The sequence below is a fragment of the Vidua macroura genome, chromosome 6 (genome assembly GCF_024509145.1).
Source record: "Vidua macroura isolate BioBank_ID:100142 chromosome 6, ASM2450914v1, whole genome shotgun sequence".
In the NCBI taxonomy this organism is placed as follows: domain Eukaryota; kingdom Metazoa; phylum Chordata; class Aves; order Passeriformes; family Viduidae; genus Vidua; species Vidua macroura.
Genome location: NC_071576.1, coordinates 6,679,998 through 6,699,997, shown reverse-complemented (window position 1 = coordinate 6,699,997; position 20,000 = coordinate 6,679,998). Strand labels below are relative to the sequence as shown.

Sequence of the window (20,000 nt, the reverse complement as noted above, 5' to 3'; positions counted from 1 at the left end):
TTGAATCAAGGTTTCCCCTGGGTTTTCTATTCTCATGGCTGGGTTGTATTGCTGTGGCTGCCTCTGACAGCATCATCCTGAGGGGTCCATAATCCCTGACACTTGCCCTGTCTTTTCTGGATTGTTCTGGGTACTGGAGCTGGGAAGTCACTGTCCATCCATGGTGGAAAGGAAGAGAGGTGACTTTCCCCAGGCCACTGTGTGAGCTTATGGCTCCACTTCTTTCTCCCACTCATCTTTTATGAACTCACTGACCAGCAGGTTTTTCACAGAACCAAGCTCCTCAGCTGTCCCCTGTCCTGTGGACAGCTGAAAATTGGGTTTGCACAGTGAAGGCAGAGGACAATGATTTCTAAATTTCCTTTCACAGTAGAGCTTACCTGTGTTTCAGCTGCCTGGCTCACCAAGAGAAGAACACTTTCCTTTCAAGCTCCCACCTCCTCCCCTCATCCCTTGCCCTTGCTTGTACAGAGAAATCAAAAAAAGATTTCTGCAGTTGACAAAAATCCAGGCAATTTTTTGTGCAAATATCTGAGAAGTCTCCCTTGAGGATGTTTACTTAGGGCTGTTAATTATAGGAATAATGATAACTTCAGAGCCAGCTTCCAATTCCTTCACAAAGGTGTTGATAATCCATTATGGAAAGGAAGATCCATTTCGCCCCAGTGCATGCTCATAATTTCACTCACCAAGATACTCCTTTTTTGATCAGATTATGAAACAATAACCTGCAATAACAATAATTCCCTTGAAGCTAATCACTGCTGGAAAGGGGAGCCTTGCTTTACAGTCAATGCCTTGGGTGGTTCAAGTAAGGATCTGCCTTGATTGACAAGACCCTTTCTATAAATTTGAGCAATTAGACATCCCAGTGGCTGCTGGGGAGATCTACTGGTCACAAAACTGACAGAGATTGCAGTGCAGGTCTCCTGCTGCTCACCCTGACATCCTGAAACACCATCTGCAATTTAAAACTGCAAAAGGAATTCTGACTCCAACGAGTTAGGTGAGTGCACGTCTGTGTTTCCTCCCTGTCATGGCTCTGGCTCATGAATAAAGCAGCAAGATTTGCTAAAGTGGCAAAGGATAAATGTTTGGTTTGTCCTGAAGTTTGTCTATTTTGCTATACATATATTTTTTTAAAAAATAAGGAATTTTAGCATTTTTTTACTCTCTTGAAGGTTATATATAATCATACTGTCTTTAATCACGTGTAAGACTCTAGTGTATACATGGTGACATATATGCTGCAAACATCATGTGCTGATCTAGAGCTCTGATTTAGCAAATTTAAATCATTTTGTTTAAGTTGAGCCTAGAGACTCAAGCATCAGCCAGTGGCAGTCCCAGCTCTCTTAATTTTGATCTGTCCAGCTGAGGACAGCACACACCAGTCTGTGCCCCATGCAGTAGCTTTCTCAAAATTCAGTGTCAAATCTGGGGTTTCTAAGACAGATGTATTTAAATGCAGTGATAGTATGTGAATTGTAAAATGGACCTCGTGGCTTAGAGCTACTTCCCAGCTCTCTTTTTTTTTTTTTTTTTTTTGACAGAGGAGCTTTTCCAGAGAAGTTGCTTGCTTTCTTTGCTGAGACAGAAGGTCAACAGGTATTGGAGGGTCTTGGTGTGTGCTGGGCTGCTCAGATGTGAGGAGTTCAGGGTTCCTCTGGTCACCTGGGCTATGTCCCCCCGTCTGCCCAGCTCTGATCACTGGCTTGGCAGCCTGGGCTGGGTCTGAGCTGTGCTGAAGGCACATCCAGCCCCTCTGGCTGCAGCCCTGGGAGAGGAATGGCACCACTCCAGTGCACTGGGTGCTGGCACTGGCAACTCCAGTAACACTTCTGGGAGATGCTGAGGTTATAGCACAAATTCAGGGATGCTTGGTTCCCAACTGTGCAGCTCTTGGCTTTGTGTGAGCTCAAGACAGCCCAAGCAGGGTGGTAGAAAGGCATATGCTGCAAAACAAATCTGCAATATGGAGATTTCAGTGGGGCTGAAGCATGGGCTGGTGACTTTATGTCTCTTCCAGGCAAACTCCCACTGCTCTGCAGGGAAAGCCTTAACACTGCTGCATTCTGTGACAGGTCTTTTTATGGAGATTTTCCACTTCTGGGAGTAGTGAACCCCTCATTCCTCCACCTGCCCCTCATCTCCCAGGCTGATCGAGGATGGGTAACCCTGCGTTTGATGGGAGGAAGGGCTACCCCCGCTTCAGCAGAGCCCATCCAGTTGCACTTCTTGCCTGCTGGGCTCTGCTGGCTCCCCCAGCCCTCCTCTCCTCTCCCTTCTGCCCTCAGCATGAAGCTCCCCTGGCTGATCCCGGGAGCTCTCCTTGTCCTGCTGCTGCCCGGCCGCGCTGCCGCCACCAAGGCCTCGGCGCTGGACCTGCGGACGTTCGTGGGCTGTGCCGTGAGGGAATTCACCTTCCTGGCCAGGAAGCGCGGCTGCCGCGGGCTCAGGGTCACCACGGACGCCTGCTGGGGACGCTGCGAGACCTGGGAGGTGAGGCTGTGGCCCAGGGACATCCCTGGCTGGTGCTTGCCCCCCCAAAAAAAGCCCTCTGGAGACAGCCACCCACAGCGTCCTGCTCCGCGGCCCCCTGGCTGCGCTGTCAGCCTTTGTCGTTGGATGTCCCCTCCCTCCTGCCACTGCCCCACGGGGGAATGGAAGCCATGTGGTGATATTAATGAAGCACTTATGTAATGCTCTTACTACGCAGTCTGAAAGCCTCTTACAGCTTGAACACTTAAGGAGAGGGAGACTTTATTACTTCGCCTGGAAAAAAAGTATTCCTTGGAGATTAAGATGGAGCTCCCGATTAATGGGTAATATATTTTGTTCCAAAATGCAGATCCCAAAGATAATGTCTGTTTCTAATTTGGTCCCATTTTAAGTCACAGCCCTGTATAAATATGAAGTACTTAAGTTTTAGGGGTGTACAGAGGGAGAAAGAAAGAGCATAAGTTCATCCACACACATGTCAGAGAGCAAGTTTCTGACTCTCTTTGCCATTCTGCAACTGGAAAGCTCAAGGGGCTGATCGCCATTTAATTTATTCAGAAAAGCTTGAGTAACTCAGAGGGATTTTGTCCACGTGAAGACAAGGACTCTACATAAGTGACCAGAGGAGGAGCCAGGGTCTGTGTGCCAGTCCTGACTCCCTTTCTTCATGACTTGGTGGGATGAGGGGAAGGGCAGTGGCCAGATTCCACGCTGGGATAAGGTGCCTGTGAGGGATCTCTGGACCCCTGCTTCCCCCTGCTCCCAAAATCAGACCTTGCAGCCTCTCCTGCTGTACTGCAGATCCCCCGGGGTGTAGTTCAGCTGAGTGGGTTCAACAGCTTCCAGAAGGCACCATGATGTGTTTGGATGGGCCTTTGTAAGAGGGAGCATTTCTGCACATCTTCTTGCTGAAATGTTGTATTTGTTCTCTCCCACTTCTTGGTTCCCAGGGAGGGCTCTTTGCACAGCACAGAGGCAAAGAAAGAAATTGAAATGTCTCCTGGCTGGGAGACATTAGGCAGTGGGCTCCCATTCCCGTGTGTGCTGCCCATTCCTGGTGTCTTTAGAAAATGACCTCTGTTAAGGAGAAACTGATTTTTCAGCAAAACCAATGCCACTGTGATACCACATGGCAGGGTGGGTTTCAAGGCTTTCTCCCATCATCTTCTGATGGCTGAGGTCTCTGGCCAAGCTGATTTTCTCCAGAGGAATTGCAGACTTCTATGCTGGCTGCTGTGCTGAGAGCTTTCCCCACAGTGTACAGCCATTGGGATTTGTGGGAAGTGCAGCCTGACAGGGAAGACTGGTCTGGCTGAGCAAAAACCCCAGCCCTTGGCACCTGGATGCACCCCTGCTCTTAGCTTGTGCACATGAAGTGTTTTGCTGGAAAGAATGTCTTTAATGGAAAATCAATGCTCTTGGAAGAAAGCAGCTGCTTTTGGCAGCATTTGGTCGAAACACTCATACTCTGCTAAAAAACAGCTTTTGGGATAATTTTTGTCTTCCTTCAAGCAGGTTTTAATTGGAGCTTTATGATTTAAGCAAACTGAAACACATACATGCACCCACTCCCCTCCATGGCAGGGCTCCAAGAGACGAGCGTTGAAGGATGTAGCCTAAAATTTATTTCCATGGCCCCTTCCACCTGATCCAGTAGCTCCTCTATTCACACAAAATCCCCTTGAGGAAACTGGGGCTCCAGATGTTTGCCTTGCATCTTGCCTGAGGCCAGCATTTCTCCCCTGCAGAGACCGATCCTGGAGCCTCCTTACATCGAGTCCCACCACCGGATCTGCACCTACAACGAGACCAGGATGGTGACGGTGAAGCTGCCCAGGTGTGCTCCTGACGTGGACCCCTTCTACACCTACCCGGTGGCCATCCGCTGTGACTGTGACATCTGCTCCACTGCCACCACCGAGTGTGAGACCTACTGACCTCCTGTCCCAGCTTGGGCAAGGAGGGGACAAATTCTCCCCCAGCTTCATACCCCTGGTACCTCCAGCATTCTGGAGGGTGTTAATCAGCCCAGAATTTGATCTCGCCCTGTAATGCTCCTGCTCACTGACTTTTCTTGTCAGATGATGTTTAATCCCCTCCCCTTATGCTGCTCAAAGCATTATTGCTGTAGAAACCCACAGCCTTACAATAGCAAATCCCATGGTAAAAAGAAATGTTGCAGTTTCCCTTCCTCCTCATGAGCTTTTCACTCTGTGTGACCTTTCTCCCTGCACAAAGTGCACATGGACTGAACAGCCACTGGGGTGTGGAAGCTCCCCACAAAGGCATTGCCTCCTCCACAACAGCCTGATTCATCTGGGGTTTAGCTTCTTCCCAGTAACATAAATGCAGTTACCAACACTTCCACCACCTCCCCCTCCCAGCCCCATTAGTTAATCTTACCCTGCAGTCATTCAGGAGTAACAGTCAAAGAAAAAGGTCTCAAGGCCAGTGAAATGGAAATAAGTATTCAGATTGCTACCTTGAAATTAGGGAGAATGCATACTCGGCCCTGACTCAGCCAAGGACTTAAGCTCATGATTAAGTGTTTTGCTTAATGTCAGCAGACTTTTACAGTTAAGCATGTATTTCAGTGCTTTACTTTATTGGAGCTATTTTGTTGAAAAAAAATTACCTCACAAGGGACAATTCCTGAAAAAAATTTAAAAAAGAGAGATACACATTATGTGCAGAACCATCTGCTTTTGTCCAGGAATTGGAGAGGAAAGGACTTCACGTGGAATCAGTGAGATTCTGCAGAGCCCAAGGCATCTCTTCTGACAGTTTCCAGAGTCAGAGGGACCAAGCCAAAATGCAATGATCATGGTTTGGTTTCAGCAAGCCCCTGGCTGAGGTGTGGGAAAGAGAGGGCTAAAGAAGGGTGTTCTCACAGCTCCCTGAGCTGCTCAGCTCCGTGGAGACCTGCTCCTCTGAGGGTGCACACAGAGCTGGGGGACAGCCAGATGTGCTTGCAGGAAAGCTGTGGAGTGTCCAGTAATGGTGGGTGAGACAAGTCCAGCACAGGAAAGAGAGCAGACGTTCCACATGACACTTCACACCTCCTCAGACCCACTCTTTACAAACTAGGGGGACACCTGGGAGCTGCCACAAGAGCCCCCTGTGACCACAGCCACACAAGTGCCTTTGTTCCCTGGTTCCCACCTGCAGGAGGACACACTCACATTCATCCCTCATTTCTCCCCTGAGCAAAATGGGAAATTAAGTGAATGAAGGAAGATTTGCCAAGTGGGAGAGGCCCAAAGGAGCTCACAAAACAAAGACACCTTCTCAGATAGCCATTGGGAGAGAACTGCTGCTCAGAGTAATACCTGCACCTGTCTCCTCCCACTCAGTGCCTTGTCTCCTGGATGCAGTCACCTTCATTTATAGGGATGCATGCTTGAAACTACCCCAGGTGTCCTGTCCACACTGAGACAGATTTATTTTAACCTGTAATTTATTGATTGATATAATTTTTTCAATCTGAAAAAGCTGTACTATGAGTGAGTAGGAAGATCACCCATTCTGTAATTCTGAATAGAGACTGCTATGTCCAACAGCAGCAGAAGCAGTTTTTTTTTGCTGATGGAGAGTTTAAGTACCCTTTGAAAAGTCCTCATGTTTTGTTTCAAATTGCACCTCACGATCCCTCTGATATTGTCAATTGCCATTACAGTTATTATGGGAAACCTGCAAATTGTTTTGTGTCCTTAATAAACCTCAAAACTGTAGTATGGAAGCAATTTCAAGCAATGTGTCCCTCCTTTTCTGTGTGTAGACATTTATCAGGTAGAATATCTATAAGCTCCTACAAACTCTTTGCCAGAGCTTTGAACACCTGCAAAACATCTCCTTGGTGTGAAGTCATTTCCTTCACTGAATTTCTCTGATGGAGTCTGGCTGTGCTGCAGTCTCAGGATTAGAAGCAGGGTTAGAAAGTGGCAACCTTCCTTCCTTTGCAGCCAGCAGGAAATCAGGGCTGTACCCAGACACGGTGAGACAGTAGAAACCTCAGCAAGAGATCAGAGCAAAACTCTGCAGGGTGGGAAAAGGGTTTTGACTGATGCAGCCAGCCTGGGGAACAGAAGGGGGAGGTGGGAAGGATGTACTGACTGAAACCAAAATGCCCCTTTGAGATGTTCTTTCAAGGAGGAGAGCAAAAGAGATGCTGTGGATCTGCCCTGAGTGACAGAAGACCAATCAACACCAGATTGCAAATGTGGAACTCCCCAGAAGTTGTTACACTAGTAAGCCTTAACTTTGTTAAATTCACATCAGTTTTCATATTTAAAATCACAGAATAGTTTGAATTGTTTCTGGTCCAGCCTGCCTGCAAAGAGCAGGAACATCTTCCACTACACCTGATTCCTCAGAGCCCTGACCAACCTCACCATATTTCCAGGGATGGAGCACCCACCACCTCTCTAGCCAATGTTTCACCATCCTCACTGTAAAACACTTGTGTAAATCAACCCTCTTTTTGTTTAAAACCATTACTCCTTGTCCTGTCAGAACTTGTGAACAGATCTTTAGTTTTCATATCCTTAATGCTGCAGCTGGGGTGGTACATCCTGCCCAGAATTTGTAGGCAGTCAACACAGCCCACATGTTTCAGAGCATGAGAAGCTTCTTCCCAGGCAAATGTCACCTCCTTGGGAGCATTTTAATGCTCTTTAAAGCCATGGATTTAGATGTCACTACCCAACCTGTCCAAAACAGTTGAACAGCTTGTCTGTCTTTGGTATGTGTTTGCAAGGAGTGTTTGTCACAAAGGCCATGGCACTCAGGTGTTCTCTCTCCCACAAAAAGCAGTGGATTTCTTTGTGCCTCAGTTTCCCTTTTTCAACACTGGGAATGATGCTACAGATGATTTTTTCTTCTCTACAGTGTGTTGTGCAGTGTACAGGCTGTAAGGCCCCTTGTGCCCAGTCACATCTGCATCCTGCAGGGCACTCAGTGCCTCAGGTTTATTGTGGCTCATTGAACCTGAACAGCAATGGTCACTGCCATGCACTGCTTTGATTTGTCAAAATGTCTCCTGTTCCATGACAGCCACAGCAGTCCAATGGCCCTGGAAGCTCAGCTCCCCTGCAGCTGGTGTGCCCAGCCTCAATGACCATGCCAGAAATCAATATATTTACCCCACCTACAGAGCTGAGTTGCCATGAGAGGGAGGGCAGGATGCCTCTTTGGATGGGTATTCCCTGCACTGACTGGATTTCTCTTTGGGAGATGGGACAGGCAGCTGCCTCCTGCTCTCATTGTACCCCCACGAAAACACTGGAACCAGCACCCAGGCTCAGAGCAAAGCCTGCCTCGCCCAACATCCTGCCAGGAAGTGTAGCCAGCCGTGGGTATTCAGGGAAATGTGAAAGCATCAGGGCTGCATGGCTCCATCCTTCCCTTGGCTACTTCCACCCAGCCTTATCTGCCAGCAATTTAGGAATTTTCTGCTGTGGGGGATGCCTATGGCACATTGCTGTTAACCCCAGACATGTGGGTCCTCTGTGCCACTTCTTCCTAGATAAAATCAGGCCATGGAAAGTCTGGTGAGTAATGCCACCTTCCTCTGGGAAGGTGAATAAAATGTATTCCAGGCTATGTGCTGTGCTCTCTTGGATTGTCCTGGCTCCTCTGAGGACGTATCCATTTATAGCAGCCAGGGATTTGGGCTGCAGTGCCTTTTTATTAGGAATAAACCTTGATATGCATTGCCTTTTCTCTGCAAGTGCTGCAAGCAGGGCTAGTTAAACCTGCTGAGGTTCACAAGCTGCAGAAACATGAAAAGAGCCTTCCTCTGGTGAAACTTGCTTTGGTCCAAACAAGATGAGGGATGTTGTTCAGGAATGGTGGGATTTCTAGGCTTAACTTGAAGACCAGACCAGCTGGTCAATGAGATTGCTTCTGGTCGTGAAACGAATTTTAATGAACATCTGGGCAACAAAGGCACTTTTTTTTTTTTGGGTAATTAATTTTGTTACTTTTTAAAAAAACAGATCCACATCTCTGCACTGAACCCCTGGAAGACTGGAGCCAGTTATATTCTTATTTCCAGACCAGCAGGGCTGTCTTTCCTCCTGTAAATTCTTCATCACCATGAGCCTTTAACTTTCCCTCTTGACTCTACCTGCCCTGGCTGCTGGACCACAGGGTGCACAGCTCATCATCTTCCTTGCCAATGTGTTGGTAGGTGTTTTTCCTACCTGAAAGATGCACGTGATTTAACATCTGGGAAAATAAACACAACAGCACACCTTCCCAAAAGGATGCTGTCAAAATACTTTGAAATACATTTATTTTGTTAAAATAAACTATGTACAATAAACGATATTAATGTGCATTACAATATACAGTAATTACATGTTTAAAAGATGATAAACAAGAGAGTACAGAATTATGTGCTGTAAATAGGAAATTAATAGTGTTTACATGATTTTTAAACTATGCAGAATGCATTTGCTTGAAAACTGAATTTTCTTGGTTTGAAATTGTTTTGCTTTGAACTCTGAAGATTTGGTTAATCTTTGGAAAAAAGGCATGCCACTCAAAAGTCAGACATACTGTTTTAGTGCCCATCCTTTGGTTTCACCAGCCCCATATTCCAGCAATATTGCACACAGCAAGTTTTAAGAGAGAAAAATTCAGTTGCTCACATCAAGTAAGTGACTCTTTCTCCTAACTGGCTAAAACCTGATTGGTGATGAGTTAGGTCCTGATTTCTGTTGAGGTCATTACATCTGCTTCACAAACTCAATCTGAATAACTTGTTGAACTGTTAGTTCTACGCATTTTTAAGGAGTAATTTTAAGTACTACTATTAAGTAAGCACAAAAAGAAAGGAATGAAATGTCCTTGTCTTTGTGTTCTTGGGGGAGCAGAGAATCTCTGTGCAGTGAAATTTTTATATTTGTAGAAGTGCATCAACATCATGACACATTAAACTGGATTCAGTTGTCCTCACACTCCATCTCCCTGCTCCTCTCTGCAGCCTTCTTTGAAGTCCTCCCAGTCTTGAGGTGCTGCTGAGCCCCAGGTACCCAGGTGTGACTCCACGGAGGCACCTCCCAACCCATTCACCAGGCTCAATCCATATTTTTTGGGGCATCAGGGACACCACACCATGTCTTCCTCTGTAGCATTTCCCACCTGGCACCCTGGGTCACTTCTGCTCATGAGTGAAGAAGACTTTGCAGTGTCTTTCCCCTCTCACATAACTTTTTGTTATTGCTTGTTAGTGAATTAATATTTACAAGCTTGGGGAGAGTTTGGGCTCATTTGCTCCGTGCTGACAGAGCAGTTCAGTGCCTGCCAGGTCTGTGATGCAGTTAGAGCAGCTGCCTATTTAGGGGAAAAATACTGAGAGAGACGACATGATAGCCACACTCTGGATATGATTTACCCACAAACTACTTTGACAGACATCAGACAAATTTTTCTGCATGTTATCAATACGAACAAATGTTGTGTTGGAAGATCTGGAAACTGTAGACTGGTGACAGCTGTTTACTCTGAATTTATTAACCTCCAATCAAAGTCAAAATTCACCAGAGTTGGTATCAGTGAGAGCTCAAACTGATCTTCAGCAAAACCACATCAAATCTGGTGTCCTGAAGGGCATGAGATGAAATTAAGTGACAGCAATGAGTTTAGGGTCTTTAAGCAAAGATAACCATATGTCTTGTTAATAAAATGTAACTTTCATCTTCAGCTCAGTAGTGGTTGAACTGAGGCTTTTCAGATCCAGCCTCCAAAGGTGAGATCAGCAAAGTCTTTAGATGCCCCAACTCCTTTCAGGAGTCCTTAACCAGCTGCCAGAAGGTATAAAGGATTCTTGGACCTGGCTCAGTGTATCTGTGTGCTCAAAGCTTGGTCAGCCAAAATAAAAGGTCAGAAAAGGAGGAAATATAAAGACTCTCAAACATTTTCCACATTAGTCGTGTGTGGACCCCATTGAAATTTTCCACTGCTTTCTTCAGAATTGAAATGATGCCAACATAGAGCATCCTTGAAAACCCCACCCTACCATTATAGTTAGAAGCAGCCAAACACTGCATTATGGTCTGTACAATCTGAAAAGGGATGAGGATCCATATTTTCAAAGTTGAAGAGATTTTTCACCACTGACAGCAATTCACATGATTTTTTACTTGTTGCTCTGGGTTTCTGAACTAATTTTCCTCTTACAATGAGCTTCTGACTCTTTTTGCTGTTGTGATGCGGCTCCTGAAATGGCCCAAGAGAACAGATTTTTGTTCCCATGTTTCTGAAAGCTTTAACTGAAACAAAGAAAAGAGAATTTGAAGAGTTTTTGTTGTTGCTGTTCTACTTACGGGCGTCCCCATAACATCTTAAAATTAAATTTAAGGTTTAGGATCAAACTGACTAATTGTTGCTCTGGGCCCTGATTTTGCAGCTCTCCCCCGAAGAAGAAGTGATTCTGTTGCATTCATTACTTCTAATTGGTGATTTTGTCCTGACTTTTTGATGCAAAAATATTTCTATTCCTGTTTTGTTTTGATAGGTGAAGACAGCTGAGATCACAAGCCACTACCAAAATCAGTGGGAGGCTTTTTCCTGCTTTCAGATGGTCTTTATTCACAAGGAGGAAAATAAACATTCATAGTGGAAATTTGTCTTCATTTTTGCAAAGAGCTCAAATGTGACAAGAAGTTATCTGACGTAGGTCACTCCATGCTCACCTCCTGTCACAGCAGATGCTCCTCCAGTCCTATAGAGTTGTGAACCAACAAAATGTTCTGTTATTTCCAGATTTTCCTTTTTTTAATGTAGGATAAAACAACATTACAGGTCCTCCTCAGGGAAAAAGAAAATACATGGAGAAAGGCATGTGCAGCCACATTCCTACATTCTACCTCTTTGTTTAAAAAATAGTCCCTGGGCCAATGTGAGCATATGGATTGCTTTGTTGAAGACAAATGTGCTCTTAGACAATCCTGGCCTGAGACAGATTGATGCCACTGCAAATTATTTTTAATCCAGATGAGGTTTCCGTGTGGTGAGTCAAGAGGTATTTGCTTTGTCACTTGGGGAAAAAAAGGTACAGGAAAAGGTCACGGGCTCTAAGCAAGTTATAAAAGCAGATGGGCATCTCTCATATATGAATTGAAGGGAGATATAGGCTGCCCAGGGAAGTGATTGAGTCACCACTCCTGAAGGGATTCAAGAGAACACAGGCCACCACCACTAGAGCAGCTGGCAGAGGTTTTCTGGTAATTAAACTGCAAGGATGGATCACCAATCAGCCTCCCTCATGACCTGAGCAGTGCCAGTGGGATTGAGTGAGACATGAACAACTTGGAGACAGCTCCTTGTGAAGAGAGATTCTCTTCAGTATGAGGAGGACTGCCAAAATCTGTCCCTTTAATAAAAGTATGTGGAATAACTTTATTTCATATTTAGATGCAGTGCTATATTTAATTCTGTGTCTATTTTGAATGCTCTGAATGCTTCAAAAGAGAAAAAAGGTGACAAATATCAACGTCAGCTGCTGAAATGATTGTTTTGATTGTCATAATGGGCTTGGGGTGAATTCTGAACCTACACAGGACATATTTCCAGTTGAACAAATGAGAATGGACCTGAGTGGGATTAGAGCCTTGTTTCTGCCTTCTCCACAACTTTTCAGAGCTCTGGGAAGCACAGGACAAACTGTGAGTTTTTGTGGGACCTCCTTCAAGTCATGCTGGAAGTGGCAGGACTGTCCCAGTTCCACTGTCCTGGTGTTTTCACAGGGCTCTGAAGGGCAGAGGCACCGGTAGGTGGTTTTAATGTGGTAGCAGCTCTCTGATGAATTGAGATCTCTCTCAAATACCTCTAATATCTCATTGCAGGGGTTTGCATTAAAACATGTTGGGAACTCTCTTTGAAAATGCAGCTTCAGGTAAAGAACTCTCGGTACAACAGGAAGGTTTCAGAAGAGGCCAAAGGAGATGAGTTTTACAGGATCCAGCAGGTTTCCTGTAAGTTGTGAGTGCTTTTGAAATGACAGCAAACTCTTAGCAAAGGCAGGTCTGTCAGAAAAGGCTTTGACATCAGCTGCATTAAGGGGACGTTGTCAAATAAGTTCCAGGGATGGTTTCTAACCTTTATGACTCTCCTTAACAGTGTTCTTTTTAAGGTGAAATTGGGATCTGATTTCTAGCTCATCTCACAGTGAGTAAACCCATCTCCTTTCACCTGGCAGTCCTTTATTGATTTTCTTTCCTTATTACTAATGGTGCCTGAAAAATAACTTGAAGTATGTATCTGTGGCCTGATGCCTGCACTTGCACTATGTCTGGTGTTGTGGTTTTTCTGAAAATAAGCTTTACTGCCTGTTCACACACCATCTGCTGCTTTTAAAAAAGGCATTAGGTATGACTTGCCAGATAGTCAATGACTCTCCTTACATCTGCCTACAATCCCTTTCTAAAGCCTCTTAGCCTGTGCTGTCCCTGCCTCTCCCAAAAAATAGTGTAACAGGGCAGATCCTTGAGAAATTGCCACATTTCATGGACAGGTGTGTGTACATAACCTAACACAGGAGTAATGTTTATGGGACCTGCATTAAACATGGCTTTTCAGAAAACATTCATTTTGCTGGAAGAAAATTTAAAATAAATGGAGTGCAGATGCCATTTCTCAGCGGATTGTGACCACTGTCCCTCTCTTGCAGCTCCCAGAATTCAAATTTTGCTCAAAATCAATTTGAAAAACTTGAAATTGTACTGCCTCACAAGCTTGATATGCTCCATTTTGTAAGTGCAAAGAAACCCCTGCTTAGCCTTAACATTTTTTCTATGTGTATTAACACTTTTCTATCCACTTCCTCTATGCAATGATTTGTTCAGGATGCTGCAGTTTAAGACATTAGGACAGCAGCATTTTAGCTTCTCCATCACCATATGTTTTGTAGGTTATTTCCCTCAAACCACTGCAGTTACATTAATGCTACAACTTCCCACTTGATTTTTGATTTTACTGCCGATCCTATGCCGTTCCATTAAGATTAACAATCACCCCTGGTACTCAGTGGCGGGCAAAAAACCAATTTGATTATTTGTGGCATTCCCTGATGCATGCCAGAGTGCTCCATTTCACTTTTCCAATGTGCTCCTTGGGTTAGGATGAACTTAGCTGTCACTCTGGATTTTCTCTTTCCTCTATTTCCACATTTTTTAAAGCTCTAAGAAAACCAGGCATCTCCAACCTGAGCATTTGCATTGTGCTTCAGCTAAACCAGACTTCACCTTCTTCCACCAGAGACTCATACATCACTCTCCAGCAACCTACATGAGCTAAACCCATCATCCTAATTAATTGCCACTGAAGTAAAAGGCAGCACAATGCAGATATAATTTCCCTGAAATCTGTTAAAGGCTTTTTTGTTGTTGTTGTTTCAGTGGACTTCTAGTCATGTTGTAAGCCTAAATATCAATTTATTCAATCAATCCATGCCTAGTTCTCCTCAGACTCCTCTAATATATTTTTACATGTTACAGTTCAGCTGACAGACAGTGTCCTGTTGAGGTGAACACTCACTGCTCTGCCTGGGGATGGACACAAACTCTGTGGCATGGCATGGACCCCTGCACCTCACTCTGAGCTGGGCTTTAGCAGCCAGGCCATCTGAAGTAAATGCCTGGGACATATTAAAACCAAACAGAAAATATGCACAAAAAGTCACCAGCAATGAGGGGAACTTGTCTGTCTTGGGTATGGCACAGCTGTGTTTTCATCCATGTTTGTGTGCAAGGGGAAAGGGATGGTGAGTGGAAGCCACTGGGTAAAAAAAGAGCAAAGCATTTGCTTCGAGTCTGACGGCTTTTGTCAGAGAGAACTGTTGATTTCTACCTGGAAATGTTTTGGGGTGTCAGAGCTGCTTTCTGTAGCTGTCCATGGTAAACTGGGGTTGGAGTTAGAGGATCTTTGAGGTCCCTTCCAAGCCAATTTAATCCAATTGTATGAAATTGAATTTGTGCTGGAGGAGGAGCTCAGATCCATGAGCCTGGTCCTGATGCAGGACTGGGCACTGCACCAAGCTTGTCCCTTCCACGTGCCCTGGGTGCTGCTCCCACGGCCCTGCTGCAGTCACTCTGGGCAGCAGCAGGTCTGGAGTTGCCTGGTTTGTCTGGTGACAGGTGTGTTTTCAGTCAGGACACCGTGCTTCCCAAGGGCTGCCAGCCTCGTGGGATGAGGTACAGAGGGGAGCAGGGCCGTGTCCCTGGGCTGGGACTGTTGTCCCACTGCTGTCACTTGCTCCCTCTTGGCACTTCTGGACACGCTGGCTACAGACACAGCTTCTGCAAGGAGTTACATCTTCAAATCTGTGTGTGCTGGTGCTGGGATTTCCTGCTTGGGGAATGAAATCCATGACAAGACAGTCTCGTGGCACTGCCAGGGCGCCCAGAGGCAGCTGCAAGTAACAAGACACCCTTGAGTTCACCTCTGAGTGTCTGTGTGCTGTGATGTGCAAAGCTGCAGGGTCCTGCGAGAGGCTTTAGTGACAAGGCACAATTTCCCCAGCAGCAGGGGGAGATCACAGGAGCTTCCCTTCCCCTATGGGCTGGGCTTCTCATCTCCATGCTGTTGGCTGCAGCCCATCAGCTGCCACTCGTGGAAAAGTCCACTCCTGAGGACTGCAGCCACACTGTGGAACAGCACTCTCTGTGAGAATGGAAAAATGGGAGCAGAGAGAGAAGAAACGAATGGGAGGAGGGAGGCTTACAAAAAGTCAACAAGTTCACAACTCCACTTTGATGAGTTTTTTTACAGCAATACTTCATAAAAAAAGGATAATTTTAAGGCAATTGGATCACCTCAAAGCACTTAAAGTCGGTATGACCTTTGGCTTTTTTTGTTTTTTTTTTTTCTATTCTTGGCTGTTGGGTGAGATGTAGAAATCCAGCTGATCTATAAGGTAAATTCTCAGTTGCCATGGCAATGTGTCTCATTCTTGTTCTCAGTTGGAAGAGAGATTGTTCCATGCTGCTATTTCATGTCTAGGGCAATATTCTTTGGTGGCAGAATTTCTTTGTTTCAGTACATTAATGCTACAACTCTGTGCTTCCTTTCCCAGCTTACGGAAACATGGCTCAGCCTGAACATTCCTCTGTAAAAATACAGTTATTTGCATTTTTTTTTTTAGTTGTAAGAACATTCCTTGAGTCTGGAGGTAAATGTTGATCCATTTTGATAGCTTGGGTGCAGCAACATCCTGATGCTGTGAAGTTTCACCATTAAGTGAAAACAAACTGGAATCACTCCACCTTTGCTTCCATGTGGTTTGAACAAACTAAAGTATCTCCTGAACTACCAAGTCTTATAAAAGAAAAGCAATTTTAAAGTACATCCTACCTATAGAGTATATCTTACATATTAGATTTCTACAGATCTCCATGTGCTTTCAGTCAATTCAGATTTAATTCCTAAGGACTGCAAATTCCTAATTTTGATCAATTCTTACTTAAGGCCACAAAAGGAGTTTCTCCTGTTTCTTTTGATGTCTTTAGCTCTTTGTTTTGTCACAAGCCACCTTCACCTTATTCCTAAGGTGGGGAGCCAAGCAGGCATCCTGGTTTCTGTTGGTGCAGTCTGCAGCAGTGGGAACAGGCTGCAAAACAGCTCTGGAGGGTTAGGAAAGCACAGAGACAGGAGTTGGCCAAGGGTGATACAGCTTGGAAGTTTCACAGAATGGAGAGCTCCTATATTTGGGTAAGAAGGACCCTTTTCTGGTCATGCTCCCCATTTCAGTTGTTTGTGGCCTTCATTGCCTTTCTAACCTGCTTGGTTGCACTGAACTCAGCTGGCTCTGCTTCCTGGGGGACGTCACACAAGGGTGCAGCACCGGTGGCACTTTGCACAGCGCTTCTTCTTCTTCTTGGGGTGGAAGATGGTCATGATTGCCTCATCAAAAACAGTCTTAAGGCCTTTCTGTGTGAGTGCTGAGCACTCCAGATAGCACTGGGCTCCGATCTGAAAGAGAGGAGGGAAAATGAGAGTGAGTATCCACTGCTGGGAGACACAGAGTGACGCTGTTCCAGCATCTTTCTACATTTAGAAAGGGGTCAGACCATTTCTCTGTTTTGTGTCTGGCTGCCTGTGGGGTGAAGGCACAAGCTCACATGGTTATCCTGAGCAAGAGAGCTGGAATCAGCATCAACATGAGTATCTCACCAGATGGGGGTGAATTCCCTGCACAGCTCTCCAGAGAGAAGGAGGCTGCACCCATATTTGAGGGCTGGACCAGGAGCTTGGCCTCCTGCCTGTGCAGCTGGGGAAGCTTCTGAGGAAATTCTGGGTTGTAGCTGAACCCCTTCACACACTTGGTTCTTCTCCCCTGGACTGTCACTCTCGTGTCCTGCCTCGCCCTGTCCCAGGGAGCTGCTACCTGGGGAGGGCTTCCAGCTGGCTTCTGGGAATGGGGAAGCATCATTTTGAGATGGGAGTCTCCTGGGTATGCTGGCATGACACAAACACCCGCAGAGGCCTGGGAAAGCAGCCTCAGCTTATTCAGCAACCTTGTGGCTTATTCAGCTTGTTCTGCTCATGGATGCTCTGGTTTTGAGGGCCAGGGACAATAATAGCACTTGCAGCCTATAAAAGGACAAGGCCAGGATCCAGAATCCTGCACCCTAGGGCTTGAAGGGTGCTTCTAACCCCCTGCCTTTCCAGGAGAAATGTACAATCCCACAGAAACTTTGGGAGCACCTTCTCTGCTGCCTGAAGTGCAATGGATAAGTGGGAATCCACTTGTCTGTGCTTTTGTAAGGGATAGGGAGGATTTTGACAGGAGGTGGCTTGACTGCAGGGAGGGGTTTGCCACATGCATCTCCTGGCAGAACCCTGAGCAAGAAACACTTGACTTAGATAAAACAAGCAATAGAATCTGCTTTGATGCCCATTTGCCACCTGCTGCCCTGTGTTCCTCAATGCTTTTCTTAGAGCTTGGTCACGGCACCTGCCAGAGATCAGAAGTGTTTGGACCATTCTCTCTGACACATGGTGTGATTTTTGGGGTTGTCCTTTTGGGTCCCTTCCCACTCAGGATATTCTATGTTCTAACTGATATTGCAGCAGAAGTGCAGGCTCAGGGGTCACAAGGTGTGCCTGGGTCCAGCCTGTTTGAACAGAGGCTTCAATCTCTGGTGCCAAGGGACCTTGGGGGAGCCTTGAAGGAAAGAAACCCAGTGGAAACCTGTGATCAATCAGCTTCAGGTGGCATCAGAAGAAGCTGTTACCTCCTTTGCCAGCTTCACTCCGTGCTCATAGGTCAGTGGTTTCTCCTTCATGTACAGCAGCCGTGCCAAAGTTTTGGGATCATCCCGGAGGTCAATCTAGTGCAAAATACACAAAATCTGTGCTGTAATTCTTGAGGCAGATACTCATGGCTTTACATCAGGGCATTTCTATCACTCCTCAACTCAGGTGATACATTTACTTACCTTTTTATTTTTTAATTTTTTTTAAGGGTTTTTTTTTTGTTTGTTTGTTTGGTTTTTTTTTCAGTTTACCATAAATTAGCTCTCCTTTGCAGGTCATTGGGCAGCAGCTCAGATGGGTGTGGTACAGGAAAGAACTCCACTGGCAGGGGAAGCTGCTGCAACCCTGCACTGCATCACCCAAACCCCACCCTGACAGGCCAGACAGACACAGCTCAGTTTGACTTGAAACAAATCCTTTGTTTCCACGGAAAACATCAAAGTGAAGTATTCTGGCATTTCAAACCTGCCCATTTTCAGACTGTGTGATCCAAAGGATAATGCTTTTATTTTTAAATGGGTGTTTTAGATTATTCCAGGGTAGAAAACAAAGCCAGTGTTTGAATTATTTGCCTTTCCTGTGGCATGAAGATTTTGGTTTTGACCAGAATTTGATCTGTTTCTCTAATTTGACTTAGGTTACTGTCCAGTGCTCTGACATTTTCCATTTGATTAAATCCCTACCCTCACAATCTCTATCCACTTTGCTAACAAACCCATATTTAAGGCATTTTTATTTGTTTGACAGATTAATAGATTTTAAGGCCAAAATAAAGGGGTTTGATCATTCAGTCTGACAATCACTGTAACACAAGCAGGATGGTGAGTCACCAGTTGTAATGTTGATGCAAAAGCATGAAGGGAGGCTACTTCCTTCCCATGTCATTTGGCTGATCGCTCCCATTCTTAAAATTTAATTTGAAGTCTAGCTTCAGCTTCTAGCCACAAACTTTGATGTTTTTTTTTCCTCCTCATTAGAGACCTGTATAAAAACTTTTCTCCCTATAGGTATTTGACTTGTTGCCACATTAATATACATTTGAATAAAAAGATGGGATGAGCTTTGCCAGTCTGGACACCTGCACGTTGGATTCCATTCCCAGTCCCTGAATTTTCCTCTAATGGGAAAATCTGGCTGAATTTCCCATGAGTTCAATAGGAAACCTTTCCAGATGCTCAGCAGAAGCTTTACCTGTGTTCCTATGAGGACGTAAGGCACGTTGGGCATGCAGACTTTCAGCTCGGGCACCCACTCCTCCTGCACGTTGTGGTAGGAGGCAGGATTCACCACGGAGAAGCAGATCAGGAACACATCTGTGTTGGGGTAGGACAGGGGTCTCAGCTGGTTGTAGTCCTCCTGCCAGGGGACAACAGCAAGAGTGTCACAAGGAGGGGATGACTGCAAGTGGGGGTGTCATGTTGGGTTTGATGAAGTGGCCAGCACTGTCCATACTCATTCACACTTCTAAGCTCCAGGTGGCTGCTGGAGGTGGGGGGAAATCACCGCTCACAGGACAAGGGTGATGATTTATCAGCATTTTACCAAAAAGAGCTGCAAGATGCCCCGTGTCTGGCATTGTTCAAAGCCACATTGGATGGGGCTGTGAGCAGCCTGGTCTAGTGAAAGGTGTCCCTATCCCTGATGGGGTGTGTGTGTGTGTGTGTGTGTGTGTAATTAAATAATTTTGAAGGTCCCTTCCACCTCAATCACCCTGTGATTGTGTGAACAAGTCTTGTTTGTGTTGTCTGTGGAGATGTTGGTGCAGAAGGTGATGCTGAAGAGTCCTGCATGGTGCACAGCAATGTGCCAGCCAGCAGAAGACACTCATCCTGAAAGCAGATCAAATCCAGCCTGCAGTACCTGGGTACTCACTGTGGGTGATTTAGTGTTTCCACAGGCCATGGATGGTGGAAGGAGAGATGTTTTCTCCATGGGCTAGTGGTAAGAAGGTGAATTTTCAAACACTCAAATCACAGCTGTGATATGTCATGAGCTGGCTTTGATAGCTGAGTTTCAAGGAAGAATTTAGGTCTGTTTTCAGGCTTGAGAAGCTGAGAGCAAGCAGAGGTTTTGCAACCCATGTGAAAGGGATAGCCTGGCCCTTTCTGACAGTGGGAGCATTTGTAGCTGTCTGGTGGGTACTGTTCAATGAAACCTGTTTGAAAACCTCAGTGCAATGAAACAGATGTTTTTTAGAGAGGATACATGTGTTCCAAAGGCTTTTATAGGGGTCCTAG

The 20,000-nt window shown here is 45.6% G+C and overlaps 2 protein-coding genes across 2 annotated transcripts in view; one reads left to right on the top strand and one right to left on the bottom strand.

Annotated features, from left to right (window-relative positions):
* Positions 1–2,298: 2,298 nt before the first annotated feature.
* GPHB5 (glycoprotein hormone subunit beta 5) lies at positions 2,299–6,251 on the top strand. The gene is made up of 2 exons (XM_053980766.1): positions 2,299–2,502; positions 4,251–6,251. The coding sequence occupies exons 1-2, from the start codon at positions 2,299–2,301 to the stop codon at positions 4,437–4,439; spliced, it is 393 nt and encodes a 130-aa protein (XP_053836741.1). The 3' UTR covers positions 4,440–6,251.
* A 2,529-nt stretch (positions 6,252–8,780) lies between these two features.
* Positions 8,781–20,000, bottom strand: part of RHOJ (ras homolog family member J) — a 60,609-nt gene continuing 49,389 nt past the window's right edge. The window contains exons 3-5 of the mRNA XM_053980583.1: positions 18,955–19,119; positions 17,742–17,837; positions 8,781–16,476 (exon numbers count right to left, since the gene is read on the bottom strand). Of these exons, the coding sequence (XP_053836558.1) occupies positions 16,330–16,476; positions 17,742–17,837; positions 18,955–19,119 (408 nt within the window). The 3' untranslated portion in view covers positions 8,781–16,329. The remainder of the gene's footprint in view (positions 16,477–17,741; positions 17,838–18,954; positions 19,120–20,000) is intronic.

What these genes read in the sequence shown, in the direction of transcription:
- GPHB5 (XM_053980766.1), top strand. Translation starts at nt 2,299, where the DNA reads ATGAAGCTCCCCTGGCTGATCCCGGGAGCTCTCCTTGTCCTGCTGCTG. An exon ending in GACGCTGCGAGACCTGGGAG is followed by an intron (nt 2,503 to 4,250) that starts GTGAGGCTGTGG and finishes TCTCCCCTGCAG; the next exon opens with AGACCGATCCTGGAGCCTCC.